Source organism: Nicotiana attenuata, chromosome 7 (assembly GCF_001879085.1).
Source record: "Nicotiana attenuata strain UT chromosome 7, NIATTr2, whole genome shotgun sequence".
NCBI classification, from domain to species: domain Eukaryota; kingdom Viridiplantae; phylum Streptophyta; class Magnoliopsida; order Solanales; family Solanaceae; genus Nicotiana; species Nicotiana attenuata.
This window is the reverse complement of record NC_031995.1, coordinates 97,579,156-97,594,533: the sequence shown is the minus strand read 5'-3', so window position 1 is coordinate 97,594,533 and position 15,378 is coordinate 97,579,156. Positions and strand designations below refer to the sequence as shown.

Below are 15,378 nucleotides of genomic sequence, written 5' to 3'. Positions count from 1 at the left end.
TCACCTCATTCCAAGAGTTGAAGAGAATAAACCTTGAATAGAGAAATTTACGAATTTTTGTTTGCACCTCTGTGTGTCCGTGGAGTCCCTACAGTATCATCTCCTAATGAACCTGGATGTTGGAGAAGGATTCATCATGAATGTAGTTGATTGTCTTGCCTTGGTGATTGAGAAGATAAATTTTTGCTCCATGTGAGAAATAATATGTTTAGACGCTAGATCTTGGATGAATTGCTCCAGCTGCTCAATTCAACACATGTAAATAATTACTTGCATCAAGGAGAAAGATGTTAGTAACCAGCTATCCTACGAAAGTACCTCAAAGTTCAGTCATATAAGGTTCAGGAACAAATACCCCATCCAAGTCATCTGAGCTAAGGAAGCAGCGTAACTGGTTGCCATGTGAAATATCATATTTCTGTCGGATAGAAGAATATAAATTTTATTTACTTTATCTAATAGACAAAGATAATAAATCTAATAAATATCATGTGAAAAGGATAAAGTCAGGAAGATTATCTTACAAAAGCAACCCACAAATTTTCATGTTCTCTTGACCCATCCTTAGAAGAGTTGATACACAGAACAACAATTAGCGCTAATGTATTCCTCATCTCTGCCAAGATTTTAGTTGCTCTTAAACAACCATATTTGTGTTCGCGGAATCCCTGCAGTACTATCTGCTAATGAACATGGACATTGAAGAAGGATTCATCATAAACCTAGATGATTGTCTTGCATTTGGTGGTAGTATTCAGCAGGTGTTGCTGCCATCTAAATACATTCAAAAGCTTATTAGATTTGGAGAAGCAAATGATAGAGTAAGGGAGCTGACCATATCTGATATATGCAGAAATTATATTTTGAAAAAAAAATGAATATTATTAAATATGAAGATTCACCATAGGTGAATTATACCAATTACTACAGTTTGTTCAAAATTAGAGTTATGAAGAACAGTTTATGAAGACTTGAAATGAGTGGAGCAACTTCTTAGACCCTTTAGGCTATGGGAACCAAGAAATATCATATCAGTCTTACCAAATACTTCAGGTTACTGAACAAAATGTTAATCTCGTGCATTTTTTTGTGTGGATGCTCTGAAGGTGCCCAACAGGTTCAATAGGTTCTACCTTTATGCATTTGTAAACTTTTGACATCTCTTGGAAACGGCATAGCAAGAATGAAAACATTGTCTGCATCGTTGTCACTGACTAACAAACATGTTACCTATAAGTTTGCTTTATTCACTTGTGTTTTCTGCCTATTACATCTAACATTCATTGTCAAGCGCCTAATATCTTTTATTAAGGTTGGATCGTGAAGCTACAACTACGAAACTAAGCTTCGTAGCAACTGCTAAAACAAAATAAACACCAAGATATAATATTTATATGAACTCTATACACTGCTCTTTAATCCTATGCATGATGGTAGAATCTACAAATATATCTACCAAGTGAAAATCGAAAAAATTGTTGATATTTTCTTTTTATTGTTGCTGATGTTAACTGTCGTCTGTCATGTCTTCTAAAAGAGTTCCATTAATTGTTCTACAACATATGCGTAAAAAGCATGTATAAGGTGAATTGCACAAATAAATACAACATTTATACCCTTACAAACCTAGATGTAAACTCAATAGATTGCGGCAAAGTAGAATTTATCCATAGTTTGGAAGCGTACCAACAGCTACGCATTGAGTAGTTACCTATGTATAAAAATAAAAATTTGAAATTATAAAATTTTCTGAAACTAAATTTCAAATGTAGATGTAAAATATGTAAACCTCAAAAATTTTGAGCTTTCATAAGTAGGTAAAACAACAACCAAAGGTTCATCTAATTTAAGTGAGGTTGAATTTCATCTACAAGTTCATCCCATAAGGTTGCCGAAATCATGTTCCTCCTATATGTTTCAAGGTAATTGTTCATCAACAAAAATATATGTAGTTATATTGTAAAAGTATAGTTTGTATTTGTGAATGACTTACTGCTCATCTTCGAGTTCAACATTCACAAAGACACTTTTATTATCTCCTTGCTTGTAGGTCTGAACAGCTCCAAGATCACAACCTAACCAATCACATCTACAAATATAAAAGTTAGTCTCAAAGTTTACAATACCTAATATTAAAATAAAATGGAAGTGAAGAATTACCGAATAATTCTGCCTCATCCACATGATATTGACTTGTGCTTATCAAAAGGACAAAGGTTAAAGATTTTCATATGAAAGGAAGAGCCAGTTGCTACCTCGACAACTGTCTGTTGGACTTTAAGCCATTGTGCTTTAAAGTAGAAGAAGTGTGAATTGGAAATGGAGGGAAATAAAATGGAGGGAAATTGAAAATTTGAAGAAGTGAACTTTTGTCTTGCACTTTGTCCCTCATTGGTGAGGGACAACCACATTTGTGTGCTTATATATAGAATCACTTCTTAAAGCTCTTAAAAGGAGTTGAAGAGAATGAACCCTCGCGCCGTCGTCGTCGCTCGCTCGGCTCGGTTTCGGCTTTGGATTTGGATTTGTCAAATGATCGATTGATAAGATTATTTTTGGATAAAACTTATTTAATTATTTAATAATTAATTAAATGCCAACTCACTGCTGAAAATACGCCAGAACCCTGCTGAAGGTTCAGAGGGCCTCTCTGGCCGCGGTTCTGCCGCGACCGCGGTAGAACCGCGGCAGGCTGATTCAGAGAGCCTCTCTGACCGCGGTTCTGCCGCGACCGCGGTAGAACCGCGGCAGGCAGCGTATTCTTCTGAAATGGCACCTTTTCCAGACACCTCTTCTGATAATTGCCTATAAATTCTAAGGCAAGGCTCCATTTTCTACACACTAAAAACACTCCAGAACTTCTTTCTTTCTGAATATACTGCATCCTAATTCGCAGTCTCTCTCTCTCTCAAATTCGTAAGTGTGATTTTGCTCCGTTCTTTAAGTTCGTTAGTATCCTGCAGTTTGTATTGCCACTGTTGCAGGAAGGTTTATTCTGTTTTATCCTGGGAGGATTTAATCCATTACCTTGGCAACGTGTGAGGGGGTTAAAATTCCTTAAGGACACACAAGCAAATTGTAGACTCGGAATATTTCTTAAACTCTTCTGTTTTTTCCAGTTTCTTTTATTTTTCTAACAGTTTTTTCTGATTTTGTGTTTTAACACAGTAGCGCTCACACTGTCCTCTGTGTAAATGTCAGCCTCAGATTGTATGTCGTAGTTTTCAAGTTATTTGGCCCGACAACAAAGAAGTTCATGCGATATAAGGCGAGTTCTTGTAACTTGGTCCTAAAGAACTTAATTACATACTTTCCTATTGAGGCATGTATACGATTACCCTAGAAAAGTACATTCATTATTAGGATGTATCATATTGCTATGTGAGACGACCATATATAACATCTGCAAGAGATTTACTTTGAACATAATGGATGTTATTAAGTACAAAGATTCACTATATGTGAACCATACTAATTGCTACGATTCGTTCCATATCAATAAAATAACAATCTATTAATTTAACACGTACTTGCTTAAAAAGCTTATTATTGGTGAAGTGATAATCAATGAAAGCTTCTACTGTGATACTATGTATGATTGTACTTTGCCTATTTGGAGTTATTTAAAATTATGATTCCAATGTTAGTATCTATATAGACTTAAATAAAATGTGCAACATCTCAGATGAAGGACACCGTTGGATCGGTATATATACCTCATGTTAGTAACTTGACAACTTGACGACTTGACTGGAACTCATATATATAATTTTCGCAGCGCGATAGAAAGGTACGTACAATCATTATTAGGATGTATCATACTGCTATGTGAGCCGGCCATATATAATATCTGCCAGAGATTTACTTTGAACATAATAGATGCTATTAAGTACAAAGATTCACTATAGGTAAACTATACTAATTGCTATGGTTCATTCCATATCAATGAAATAACAATTTATATAAATGGTCTTAGAACTTTGAGGCTATGTGGAACAAAAAGAATTCATACCAGACTTAGCAAGTTAAGTAAGAGCATCGTGCAATAAGCCTCTGTGACATAAAATTGCATAAACAAAATCTGAAATCACTATTTTTTTCTTCCAAAAATGACTCCACAAACAAAGTCTCCTACTAACTATTCAAACTACAACCAATGAACAAAGGACAAAATTGTCTAGTTCCAGAACTCATATATGATTTTCGCGGCATGTTGCCTACTGACTACAATAAGTAGTAATTTTTTCAGAATATAGTGATGCATAAGATATTACAGAGCCAAGAAAATTCGATTACCGAAATTTTGTCCTTAACAATAACCTTAAAATTAAAAGATCATGTAACATGATTTTTTTGGATTATCTTTGTAAACGAAAAAAATAATCAGAATATTATTAACATGAAAGAGCAAAACAGGTAATATATATAATAGTTTCAATAGTACATCTTCATGTATTTGAAAATAAGAAAAATTTATGAAATCAAACGGCAGAGAAGAGGATTTACTTAATAACTACATGAAAGTTGAATATGTTACCTTTTCATCTTGCAAAATTAACTCTATGAAATATGGTATATGAGGCTTGAAACGATCCGGAATTTTTCACATTAGAACAACTCTCACTTACATATTCCATTGCATCGAATTGCTTAAAATTTGACTGATTTCATGAAGTGTTATAGCCATATTTGTAAAGTTCTGTATAAAAAAGGAATGAAAAATAAAATAAAAGTAGGAAGAGACGTTTGGGACATTAGGAGACAGCTGGTGGAGTTAGGTTTTGATGCCCACGTTTGGGAAGACCATGTGGAGTGGTTTTTTTCCTTTCTTCCTATTTCTAATAAATTAAATAAAAAACTAATAAAAAAATGTGGGACTCCATTTTCTTGAATAGACGGTCGTGGAGCATTTTTTTTCTTTTGTTTATTACTATTTCAATGTAAAAAAATTGTCGAATTTTTAGGTTTAAAACAAATTAAACAAAAAAACTTATGAAAAAACGTGGGTCCATTTTTTGGAATTGGAGTAATTTTTTTTTTTTTAACTTTTCAGTTTTACAAAAGATGTGCTCATAAAAGTGGGACTCCATGATTGAATAACTGAATTGGTTAGTTCTTTAAAATTTCGTAATTTTTTTTTGATTTTTTTTAATATCCAAATTTATTGGAGTTTTGTCTAAAAACATGACACATGTCAATATTTTGTGATGACACTTGGCATAATATTATGGATTTGCTTATCCTTTTATATATAAATAAATAGATAGATAAAAAAAATCAACTAATAACTAATTATTACTCCTAATAACTACTTTTTGTCCTAAAAACTAACACATGTCATTTTCTTATTTCGCCACTTGTCACAATTCCATGCCAAACTTCCTTCCTTTTAATAATATATAGATATAAATTTTCGCGTGATATGTCACATAAGAAAATTATTTAAACTTTGGAAAGGGTAAATATAAACATTTTTGAATAATAAAGGAACACATTTAGCCATATTTCTCTAAATTTGTGGTTATTTGTTATTTCTCCTACCATATTTTGTAAGTTGTAAGGTGTAAGCAAAGGGCGTGTTTGAGAAATATTTTCTAAAACTTTTTCTCAATCTTCTCACCGCTGCCCTTCACCCCTATCCCCACCCTCTTACGTTACCCATTTTGTCTAATATATTATTTGCCTAAATTATTTTTTTTAATATTTTTTGATACCTAATAAAACACCAAAAAATAAATATAAATATTTTTCTTAATAAGTAATTTTTTCGTACCAAACACACTCAAAGATTCGCAACTTTACTCCCTTTTTATCACTATAACTTTAAAATAAACATTTTCATATAATTCAATAATAGATTAAAATTTTAAAAAACATCTTTATTTCTTGAATTCTTTTCCAAAATAATCAAACATTTAAGAAATATTAAACATAAGAAAAAAATGAAGAATCGTAATACAATTTTCCTAAGCCCAAACCAAAATTTGGTTAGTAATTAACCAAAAAAATCAACAAACTAAATATCTTTTATTTTAAAACCAAACACGTGCTGCCAAATAATTTTCCAAATAAATTCAGGCTTAAAGTCATGGCAAAACAATATAATACATTAATTAATAAAATAAAATAAAAATAAAAATAGTGCCAGTCAAGTGACGTGGCGTCAAAACTTAGCACGTAGGTCCCACTAACCCCACTACACTCTATTCCACCCGCGCAGATAGGGAAATAGCGAGTCCTCCGTATCTCTCCCACTGTGTCACGTTTTTGTCCTTATTTTCCCCTATTTCAAAACTTTTGCATTTCAAAATCATTCTCTCTCTCTCTCTCTCTCTCTCACACACACACACACACACGCACACGCAGTTTCTCTGCACCCAAAAATAAACTCATACATAAGTCCCTCATTAATGTCTACCTCTCTCCCTCTCCCTCTCTGTCACTGTTTCTCTCTCTATACGTATTTACTCTCTCCCTTCCTTTCTCTCTCTACAATGTGATCCCTTAATCACAATTTCTCTTTCTCTCTCTCACACACACGCACACACTCTGCGTTTTGTCAATGTCTTTTCAAAAATGATGAAGCTGTGAAGAAGAAGAGACGAAGAAGAAGAATCTAGAAAGCTTGAGCTAGGGTTTTTTTGTTCCTTTTTTTGTTGATGAGTTTTTGAAATGGAGCTGGTGGTGATTTTCGAGGTTGTCGCTTGCTTTTTTCCGAGATTTACGATCTAATAATTTTTTTTCCCTCTCTCCTCTTTTCAAAATCCTTTTAGCCTTTTTTTTTGTTTTTACTTTTTGTTCTCTTGCTGTCTCCCGAGCTGGATATTTTTTTGAAAAACAATGGAGAAAAGTCGTCACAGAAAGTCCAGAAGTGCTTCGGGAATTATGGAAGGTAAATTTCTCAGTTCTCTCTGAGTTAACTGTTTGCTAGAATTACTAGTAATTTTGCTTTGGTGAGCTAAATTTTGTGGATGAACAGAAAAACAATAGTAATATTTACAGTGAATAAATTGTTTTCTGAAAATGCGTCTTTGGATTCGGGGAATTGGATGAAATCTGGTTGCCTGTTTGACCAGACAAACAAAAGCTGAAAAATAGGAAGATGATTTATGGAATTTATTTTGTTTATTTATTTACTCTTACACTCTGATAATTTAGCCGTTGTAAACATTCTCTAAATTTTCCTGTGTATTTGAACGGCAGAAGTTTAAATGAATCTCTCCATTTTTTCTGATGATAATTTTTTTTCCTAAGTAAGATTTTCGTCGTCTTATGTATGTATGTTTTTAATAGTATTTAATTTGGCAAGCAAGCACCGATTATGTGGCATAATTGACTCTTTCTTTATTAAATTCTCTTTCCAATTTACTTCGTATCCTTTTTCTTTTTCTTTTTCTAGTGCGCTCGGTAGATATTTTTATTTCAAAATTTCTATTTTTAAAGATGAAATAATACATTTAATGTTTTTTTTTTCTTTTCAATTGTCTTCCTCTTCGATGTCGTATTTTATCTCTATAATTGCTTTTCTCTTGTTATGTACATTCCCGTGAGGTATGGCTTTAGTTTTTATTTTTATAATATATTTGGCTTCCAAATTACTTTTTTCCTGTTCTTACTTTAATTAAAGTAAGATGTTTTCCATGAATGATTAGGCCCCTTTATGTAGTGGCAACACCATCATTTTGTTTTTCTTATAATTTTTTTTATCATTATGTTAAGCGATGGGTTGATTCACTTATAGCTATTCTGCTTAACCCTATTGTAATGTACTCTGTTCCTTGATGTTCACTAACATAAATTCTTGAAATATTTAAATTATATGACAGTGTAAAGTTTTTTTTGCACTAGTTATTTTGACCTATAATAGCATGTTAGTTACAGAGCCCGTTTGGATGGGCTTATTTTAAGTGATTTTTAAGCCAATATAGTTTTTAAGCCATAAGTTAGGAATTCTAGCTTTTGGCTTTTGGCTTGTTTTTGTTATTTTAGCTTAAAAACAAGTGCTTAAAAGCACTTTTTTACTCTATCCAAATACTACAAAATGGCTTAAAAGTTATTTTGGCTTAAAAGCACATAAAATAAGCCAATCCAAACGGGCACACAATTTTTACTAGTACCAATTAATGCTTATCAAGAGATTTACATGCAATTACCGTATATGTTACTAATCGTGTAAATATTTTTTATGCCGTCAGTGCACAAAACCTAAACCCATTCTTGAATGGTGCTATTGGTTTGCTTTTGTTTATTCTTCCATAGCTATCTGAGCATGTTAGAAATTTTACTGTTTCTTTTAATACTCAGCTTGAAGTTTAATCTGAGTTGCAGCTACCTCTCTTTAATTGATGATATGCAAAGCGAGTACTGACATTGTTACTTGATCCCATGTCCAGGAAGTAGACTAGCTCAGAAACAGATTGCTACACCAAAAGTGGCTCTAAATTCTCGTTCCTACTGTGATGGAACTGCTAGGGGAGATATGGTCAGCCAATGTGTATTGATATATCAGCTTTTTTGTGGGATATCTCATGGTTAATTAGTTTTGAAATAAATTAATAGTTTAGCTGACATACATTAATATTTTCTACCTGTAGATTATGCTTGATTTAGAGAAGAGCTCTTCCAAACGAGTAACTGGGACACCAATTAAGAAGTTGCTTGCAGAAGAAATGGCAAAAGAAGAAGTCGAATCAAAGAGAAGGCCACCCAGCATTGTTGCCAGATTGATGGGTCTTGAAGGGATGCCATCTCCGCAGCATATTGGCAGACAACAAAGAAGGTTATCAGACAGCTGCCAACATAGAAATGAACAGGTAGATTCCAGGAGGAGGAGGCAGCTATTCGATGAACAATCTAGTAAAAGAAGCTCCATGGAGCATCAAGAATTCAAGGATGTGTATGAGGATTTGGAAGCATCGCATGTTGCCAACCGTCGTCATTCATCAAGATGGACTGAAACCGGTAGATTTGCTAGTCCTGATATGGCACTTATACAGCAGAAATTTATGGATGCAAAGCGTCTTTCGACCGATGAAAGGTTTCAGAACTCAAAAGAATTTGATGACACTCTTGAGGCGCTCGAATCAAATAAGGAATTATTGATAAAGTATCTTCAGGGACCAGATCCCTTGTTTGTGAAGCACCTGCAGGATCTGCAAGTTGACACTGCTAGTTCTATGTGCAGTCACATAGCAGTATTAAAGCCATCAAATTCTGTGAAATATGAAGGCAGTGTCAAATCCTGCAAATCTGGTAGAGGCGGTTCACGTAAACAAGACATCAACTTGCAGAAAGAGCGCATTGATGGTCTCTTACTCCAGTCACAGCATCGTCATAGTGGACATAATTCCCAAAAGTCATCACCGATTCTTTCTGAAGGAAAGGAGGAAAACATTCTTCCAACAAGAATTGTTGTTCTAAAGCCGAACGTTGGGATAACACAAAGTGATATTACTTCTGTTCCATATCACCCTGACGTGAGGAAGCATGCACAACATCCTTGTGCTTCACCTGGGGGAGCAGGACTAGAGGAAGAGAAAAGTTCATCTATGAATTTGGAGATATCAAGGCCCAAGTCAAAAGAAGCAAGGGATATTGCAAAGGAAATTACGAGGCGGATGCGGGACTCTTTTGGGCCTTCTGATGGCGGGGATAGATATTTTAGAAGTTCTGGTTTTAAAGGATATGCTGGAGATGAAAGTTCTTGTGATGTGTATGAAAGTGATTCGACCGGTGAGTCAGACATTACAACTTTGTCTGGTAGGAAGTCATTTGGCAGGGGTAATCTGAAAAAATCTTCATCTCAAGGTTCTTCCGAATCATCAGTGGGCAGGGAGGCAAAAAAGAGGTTGTCTGAGAGGTGGAAGATGACTCAATATTATCAAGACATTGAAATGGCTGGTAAGAGTAGTACACTTGGTGAAATGCTTTCTTTACCTGATGGGGGAACCAAACCCGATCATTGTGATACCATGGTGCATGTTGAAGAATCCACCAGAGAACTTGGTGGCAGGAAAGGAACTGCTGAATGGGATTTCCCTTTGGGTATTAGTAGTAGAGATGGTTGGAAGGATGTGTGTATTAATGATTCATCAGGATACAGGTCAACTTCTCCGCCTTTTGGCAGCAAAAAGCATAAAACCAGAGGACGACGGGAAGGTTTTCCTAATAAGCAATCCTCAATTCCCAAAGATCCCGTAAATAGGGAACAGTGTGTAAATCACCGCAGAAGTAGGTCCTTGGACGGTATGCTGAATTTGAGAGATGAATTCTTATCCAAAGACTCTAGATCTAGCAAGAAGAAACTTCATTCCTGTCGTCTTGGTAGTGACTCCTCATCCAAAGGCAAGCTAAGCCAGAGAATTGACATGAACCTAGAAGAGAATCAATCTGAGAAGCTGCCTGTAGCTTTGCAGGTGCCTGCTGCAGATGACATGCGTTATACTAATGCTTCGGATGATGCTGAAACCGAGGGTATAACCCTGTCATCAGAATATTCTATTGAGATGCTTCAAAAGCTACCTGCAGAATGTTGCATTGCTTCTCCTCTTAACCAAGAGGTTTCAGTTCCACAGGTTTGTTTATTCTCGTGTAGATGTTTTACGTCTTCTCACTTAAACATAGTTTCCATATCTTTTTCTTCCTTTCTCTCTAGCTGTATACCTGTTGGGTTACCTTGCTTAGCCTTGGCTTTGATATGGTAACTGATGCGCTTTTGATTTGGCTGTAAGTTTTGCATAGTAAATTTTCTGTCAGTTGTGTACTTGTGTTTTAGAGTCTTCCTAGGATGTAGGTGTTTATGTTCTTTGGTGAATTTTCCTTATTTGGCGTCCTATTTCTCTGACATTACTGCTTTCAGAAATGGCCACAATGACTACTTGGTGAAGTAGCATGGCAAGCACTAAGTGGCATCTTCCTTATTCAGTAATATTGAGACAGAAAATTTATTGGGTTCTGGCTGGAGAATTTCATATTGAGATGATGTGTTTTATGAGAATATGTTAGCTGAGAAATCTGATAGTTTTAAGCAATGACTATATACTAGTTGGGGGGATACAAGTTTCATGTCTCCTTTTTACATGTAGCTTTAGGAAATGATTTCTGGATTTATTTGATTACACGTGCAATTGACCACTTCCTTTTTGATGTCCATAGAATGAAGGACACCTTTCGTTGTTTAAGCGCATACGACCAAAAAAAGGAAAGTGCTTTTAAGTAGGGAATAGTCGAACATAAATGGTAGTATCAGTTTTCTGCCAATTATTATCTAAAGAGGAACATCCTCTTAGAAAATGATAAAATGTTCAAGCTGAAAATTTTTCGATGTTTATTGCTTGAAAGTAGTTGAAATACATGTGATTGTTTTCTAGATATAACAATTTTATCTGGAATTTCCTTGATTAACTTCATGGACGGCCACTTTGCAAGTGACTGAACTAACTAATCAGGTACTCCAGTTTGCATTTTCTTAGCTTAGGCTTGACTAGTCTTTTAGTAAGCTCAAACTGACATGGCTACTTTGCAATATCTAGTCTTTCTAGGTATAACAATATTATCTGGAATTTCCTTGATTAACTTCATGGGTGACCACTTTGCAAGTGACTGAACCGACTAATCAAGTACTCCATTTTGCATTTTCTTAGCTTAGGCTAGACTAGTCTTTTAGTAAGCTCAAACTGACATGCTATTTTTGTCAAAAGAAGCTCGAAACAGTAACTAGCTGACTGGGATGGTTTCTGGTCTATCTTAGCCAATCATTGTGATTTAGTGCTATATAATGCTTTGCACACACTACAATGTTGATACCTTAAAGTTCTGCCTGTGTTTTATACACTTTACTACTCAAAAAGCAACTTTATGGTGTTTTTTATTTACTGATAAAAATTTGGTGCATCGGCCACTTCAATAACACTAAAGATGAAGCCTAATGGGAATTGGTTTGTGTCATGATTATGGTAGAACTTGAAGGGTGCATTTGTATTAAAAAGACCTAGGAGGTCCGGGGAAATTAAGCCACTTTTTTTGGGGAAGACAGCTTAGATTCCTGTTAACACTTCTGATTTAAGGTTTCCCATTTTGGACGATGCAGATTTTCAAATTGATTGTATATGGTCACTTACTGTTGGATTTTCTGTTTCAACAAGCTGAGAAATTGCTTATGAAATACTCTTTGAATTGGAGATATACATTGAATAATTTCAAGTTGGAGGGTATTTGTATGTGTGGTATTTGATCCAGATGTTTCAGACATGGCTATATAGCTGGTGTAATTGATATGGTATTATTCTAGAAGGAATTGATACGCCAGCCTTCCATTTTAGCAGGAATTGAACGCCAGCCTTCCATTTTAGTCTGTGAGACATTATTTAAGTGTTAACACTGTGAGCGGATGGCGGGTAGAATGGTTTTCCTTGCATCAGCTTTTACTTGTAAACCATTTGTATCTTTCGTACCTTTTCTAAACTGCATGTATTAGTGTTGCCTCTTTCTCTTTGTCCATTGCATAAACATTTACTATGTTGCCTATTAGTTTGTGCAAAACTTTCATGCTTGGATCAATTTGAAAAGCTTGTGATGCTGGTATCATATGTATGATGTACCAAATGCACGTGTAACAAAATGGCAGGCACTGCATACGTTCATCGTGCTGAATGCACATTAAATCATATAGCACTCCAACACATTTATTTGGGGTAAACATGGCCTATTGTTATGTTCTATGGGCATAGATAGACGATTAGTCTTTGGAGTAAAAGGATGTCTGTGCTTTTTGTTTCTATGGTGTTTATAACGAGATGAGTGATAGTTTTTCATTTTAATTGTTTCCAGAAGAGTAGTAAGCTTGCGCCAAAAGGGTGGGCAGACTGTGGAGTGTGGTTAATTAGGTCTTTAAAACACCAAAGATTTATTAGTTTGTATGTTTACAGTACTTCTCTATTTATGTTTTCAGAGTTTCAAGTCTTTTTTTTTATCTTATTGTGGAGCTTTTTGTTATCTAGGCAGTACTTCCGGAACCACCACCTGCAGCTGTTTTTTTGGAGTATCCTGCACCTGAACCTGAACCTGAACCTGAGTCGTCAGTGAGCTCCAAGGAGGCTGATCATCCTAGTCCGCTTTCAGTTCTGGAGGTTCCTTTTACCGAAGATGCGTCTTCTGGTTCAGAATGTTTTGAGAGAGTCAGTGCTGAACTTAATGGTACGTCTGATTTCTTGACCATTGCAATTATTTGCAATATGCTACTTCCAATCTCCAATATCTGTCATGTGTAATTGTATAGTTCGTAACATTCAGATTAGTAAAACAAATAAATAAGAAAAGGAGAAGACTCTATGCTTATAAACTGCAGACTTACTTTTCTGAGGCATTTCAAATCATCAAACACCTTTTGTATTCAATTGACAGGGCACACCTCTGATGGTGAATTTTTTAATCTGCATCTTTTATGCTTTAGCTACTCACCAGTTGAAATTGCTACTCTCCTTCCCGAAATGTCAAAGTTTTTTGCATTTGAATGATGACAAATCTAGTATTTGAGCCCCTTATTGCCATTCTCATCATTGTCATTGTTATGTCTTCTTCTTGTTCTTATTAATAAGTTTAGTAGATTATCTCTGTCCCAGTATTTTGAGAGTTATTTATTCACATACTTGTAATCTCGCCAGAGCTCCGGATGCAACTGAAGCTCCTCAGAATGGAGTCAGAGGCTTATGCTGATGTAGTAGTAAGTGATGAAGAGGTTGAAGGACCATCAGCTGAGGCCTTTGAAGACAAGTGTAGTTTAAGGTCCCAAAGCTGGCAAACTTCTTACACATTAGATGTGCTCACAAACTCTGGCTTGAGGGCATCCGACCCGGACACATTCGTAACATCTTGCCACTCTCTGGAGTCACCTTTGGATCCCTGGATTTTCGACAACCTTGAGAAGAAGTACACTGATGAAACAACTGGACCGAGATATGAAAGGCAGATGCTGTTTGACCGTATAAACATCAGTCTGTTGGAGATTCTCAGGAAGTATGTGGATCCTTGCCCGTGGGTTAAGCCAATAGAGGGTATTAACTGGAAGTGGCAGAAATACGGGATGATGAATATGCTGCAGCAACTGCTGAGAAGCCATGAAAATGCTGCAAATGCAGACACGACCGCTAATATTGTGGAAGAGATGCATTGGCTAGAACTCAAGGATGACATTGATCTGATAGGTAAGGAAATTGAGAAATTGTTGATAGAAGACCTCATAGTAGAAGTTGTAACTATGTAGAGGCAATCTAGGTAGTTTCATATAACAAAAGATCCAAGGTTTTAGGAGATAACAAATAAAATACAAATGTTGGATCACCTAGTATTAACTATAGTATAGCTTGATGATATTAAATGCCAGTATTGGGCACTCGCATTTCATGAAACATAAGCATTCTGAACTTGATTTCTGTAAGTACAGCAAAATGCATTTCTAACCTGGCACATGAATCAAGTATTTTGATATTCAGCTCGAATGTAGTTTCCTTGTCTGGGCTGTGGAAAAGGGAGTACGACGATAAAAGCAGCTAAATCTTTACGAAATATACTACTATATTATCTAGTAATACGTCTACATTGGGTGAACTGTGTTTTACTAAACTACATTTCATATACACGTGCACATCTCCATGGACATATTGCAGAAGAGAGTCAGGTTCCCAGTTAGTAACTAAATGTAATTAATATATATTTGTAGTATAGTTTTTGTTTCTAAAAACTAGGCAAACCCGTCACCGCCATCCTTCGGTTGCGCTCTGAGTAAATTTCGCTTCAGTACAAATGTACAATAACTTGCAAACCACACTGCGCTAGGTAAGCCTTGTGAGATGAGCTTGACCGAGAAAGCTTGCAGGGGGTTTTGAACCTGCGACCTTCTATTCGGGGGATCTCCTGGTCAACCAACTCGGCCATCCTTGCGAGTTAATTTCTACGTAGTACTTATTATTCGGTGGTTTGGTTGCGAAGTAAGAAAAACGTTTTGAAAACTCTATATGTACACAATTGATTTTATGTTCGGTACTCTTTATTGTATTGTTTGAGCAAAATTGTTGTACAAAACTCCGCCTAACTAACTAATTAAAAAATAAGTTTTACTGTCTTTTTGGTTTCTCAATATTATATTTGTATACGGTTAAGATCGGGCTTACCCGATTCTACTATTTGATCGAGACCAAGGAGTCGCATCAAAGGTCAGCCCCGCCGTGGATCAGATCAAAGCAAGTGGACAAGGTACCAAGTTCGAGAATCGATGTGCCTGTCTAGATCGAGGCCAGTAGTGATTGAGACCAAATAGGGCAAACTTCGAGCAAAGCGCAATAACAGAAAAGCGAAATATCCGTGACTGGTCGAAAATCATGG

General features: G+C 35.6%; 1 protein-coding gene and 1 long non-coding RNA gene across 2 annotated transcripts; one reads left to right on the top strand and one right to left on the bottom strand.

The window, feature by feature from the left end:
* On the bottom strand, window positions 62-2,148 carry LOC109230597. The gene is made up of 4 exons (XR_002068685.1): window positions 1,994-2,148; window positions 525-774; window positions 319-418; window positions 62-240 (listed from the first exon to the last, which is right to left on the bottom strand). It is a non-coding gene; the product is annotated as an uncharacterized LOC109230597 (long non-coding RNA).
* LOC109229535 lies at window positions 6,309-14,495 on the top strand. The gene is made up of 5 exons (XM_019395004.1): window positions 6,309-6,892; window positions 8,394-8,482; window positions 8,595-10,574; window positions 12,999-13,194; window positions 13,662-14,495. The coding sequence occupies exons 1-5, from the start codon at window positions 6,841-6,843 to the stop codon at window positions 14,258-14,260; spliced, it is 2,916 nt and encodes a 971-aa protein (XP_019250549.1). The 5' UTR covers window positions 6,309-6,840; the 3' UTR covers window positions 14,261-14,495.

Bases quoted from the DNA above. Each gene is read 5' to 3' on its own strand.
- LOC109229535 (XM_019395004.1), top strand. From the start codon at position 6,841: ATGGAGAAAAGTCGTCACAGAAAGTCCAGAAGTGCTTCGGGAATTATG. The intron at 8,483-8,594 runs GTCAGCCAATGT...TTCTACCTGTAG, and splicing joins GAACTGCTAGGGGAGATATG to ATTATGCTTGATTTAGAGAA. The intron at 10,575-12,998 runs GTTTGTTTATTC...TTTGTTATCTAG, and splicing joins AAGAGGTTTCAGTTCCACAG to GCAGTACTTCCGGAACCACC.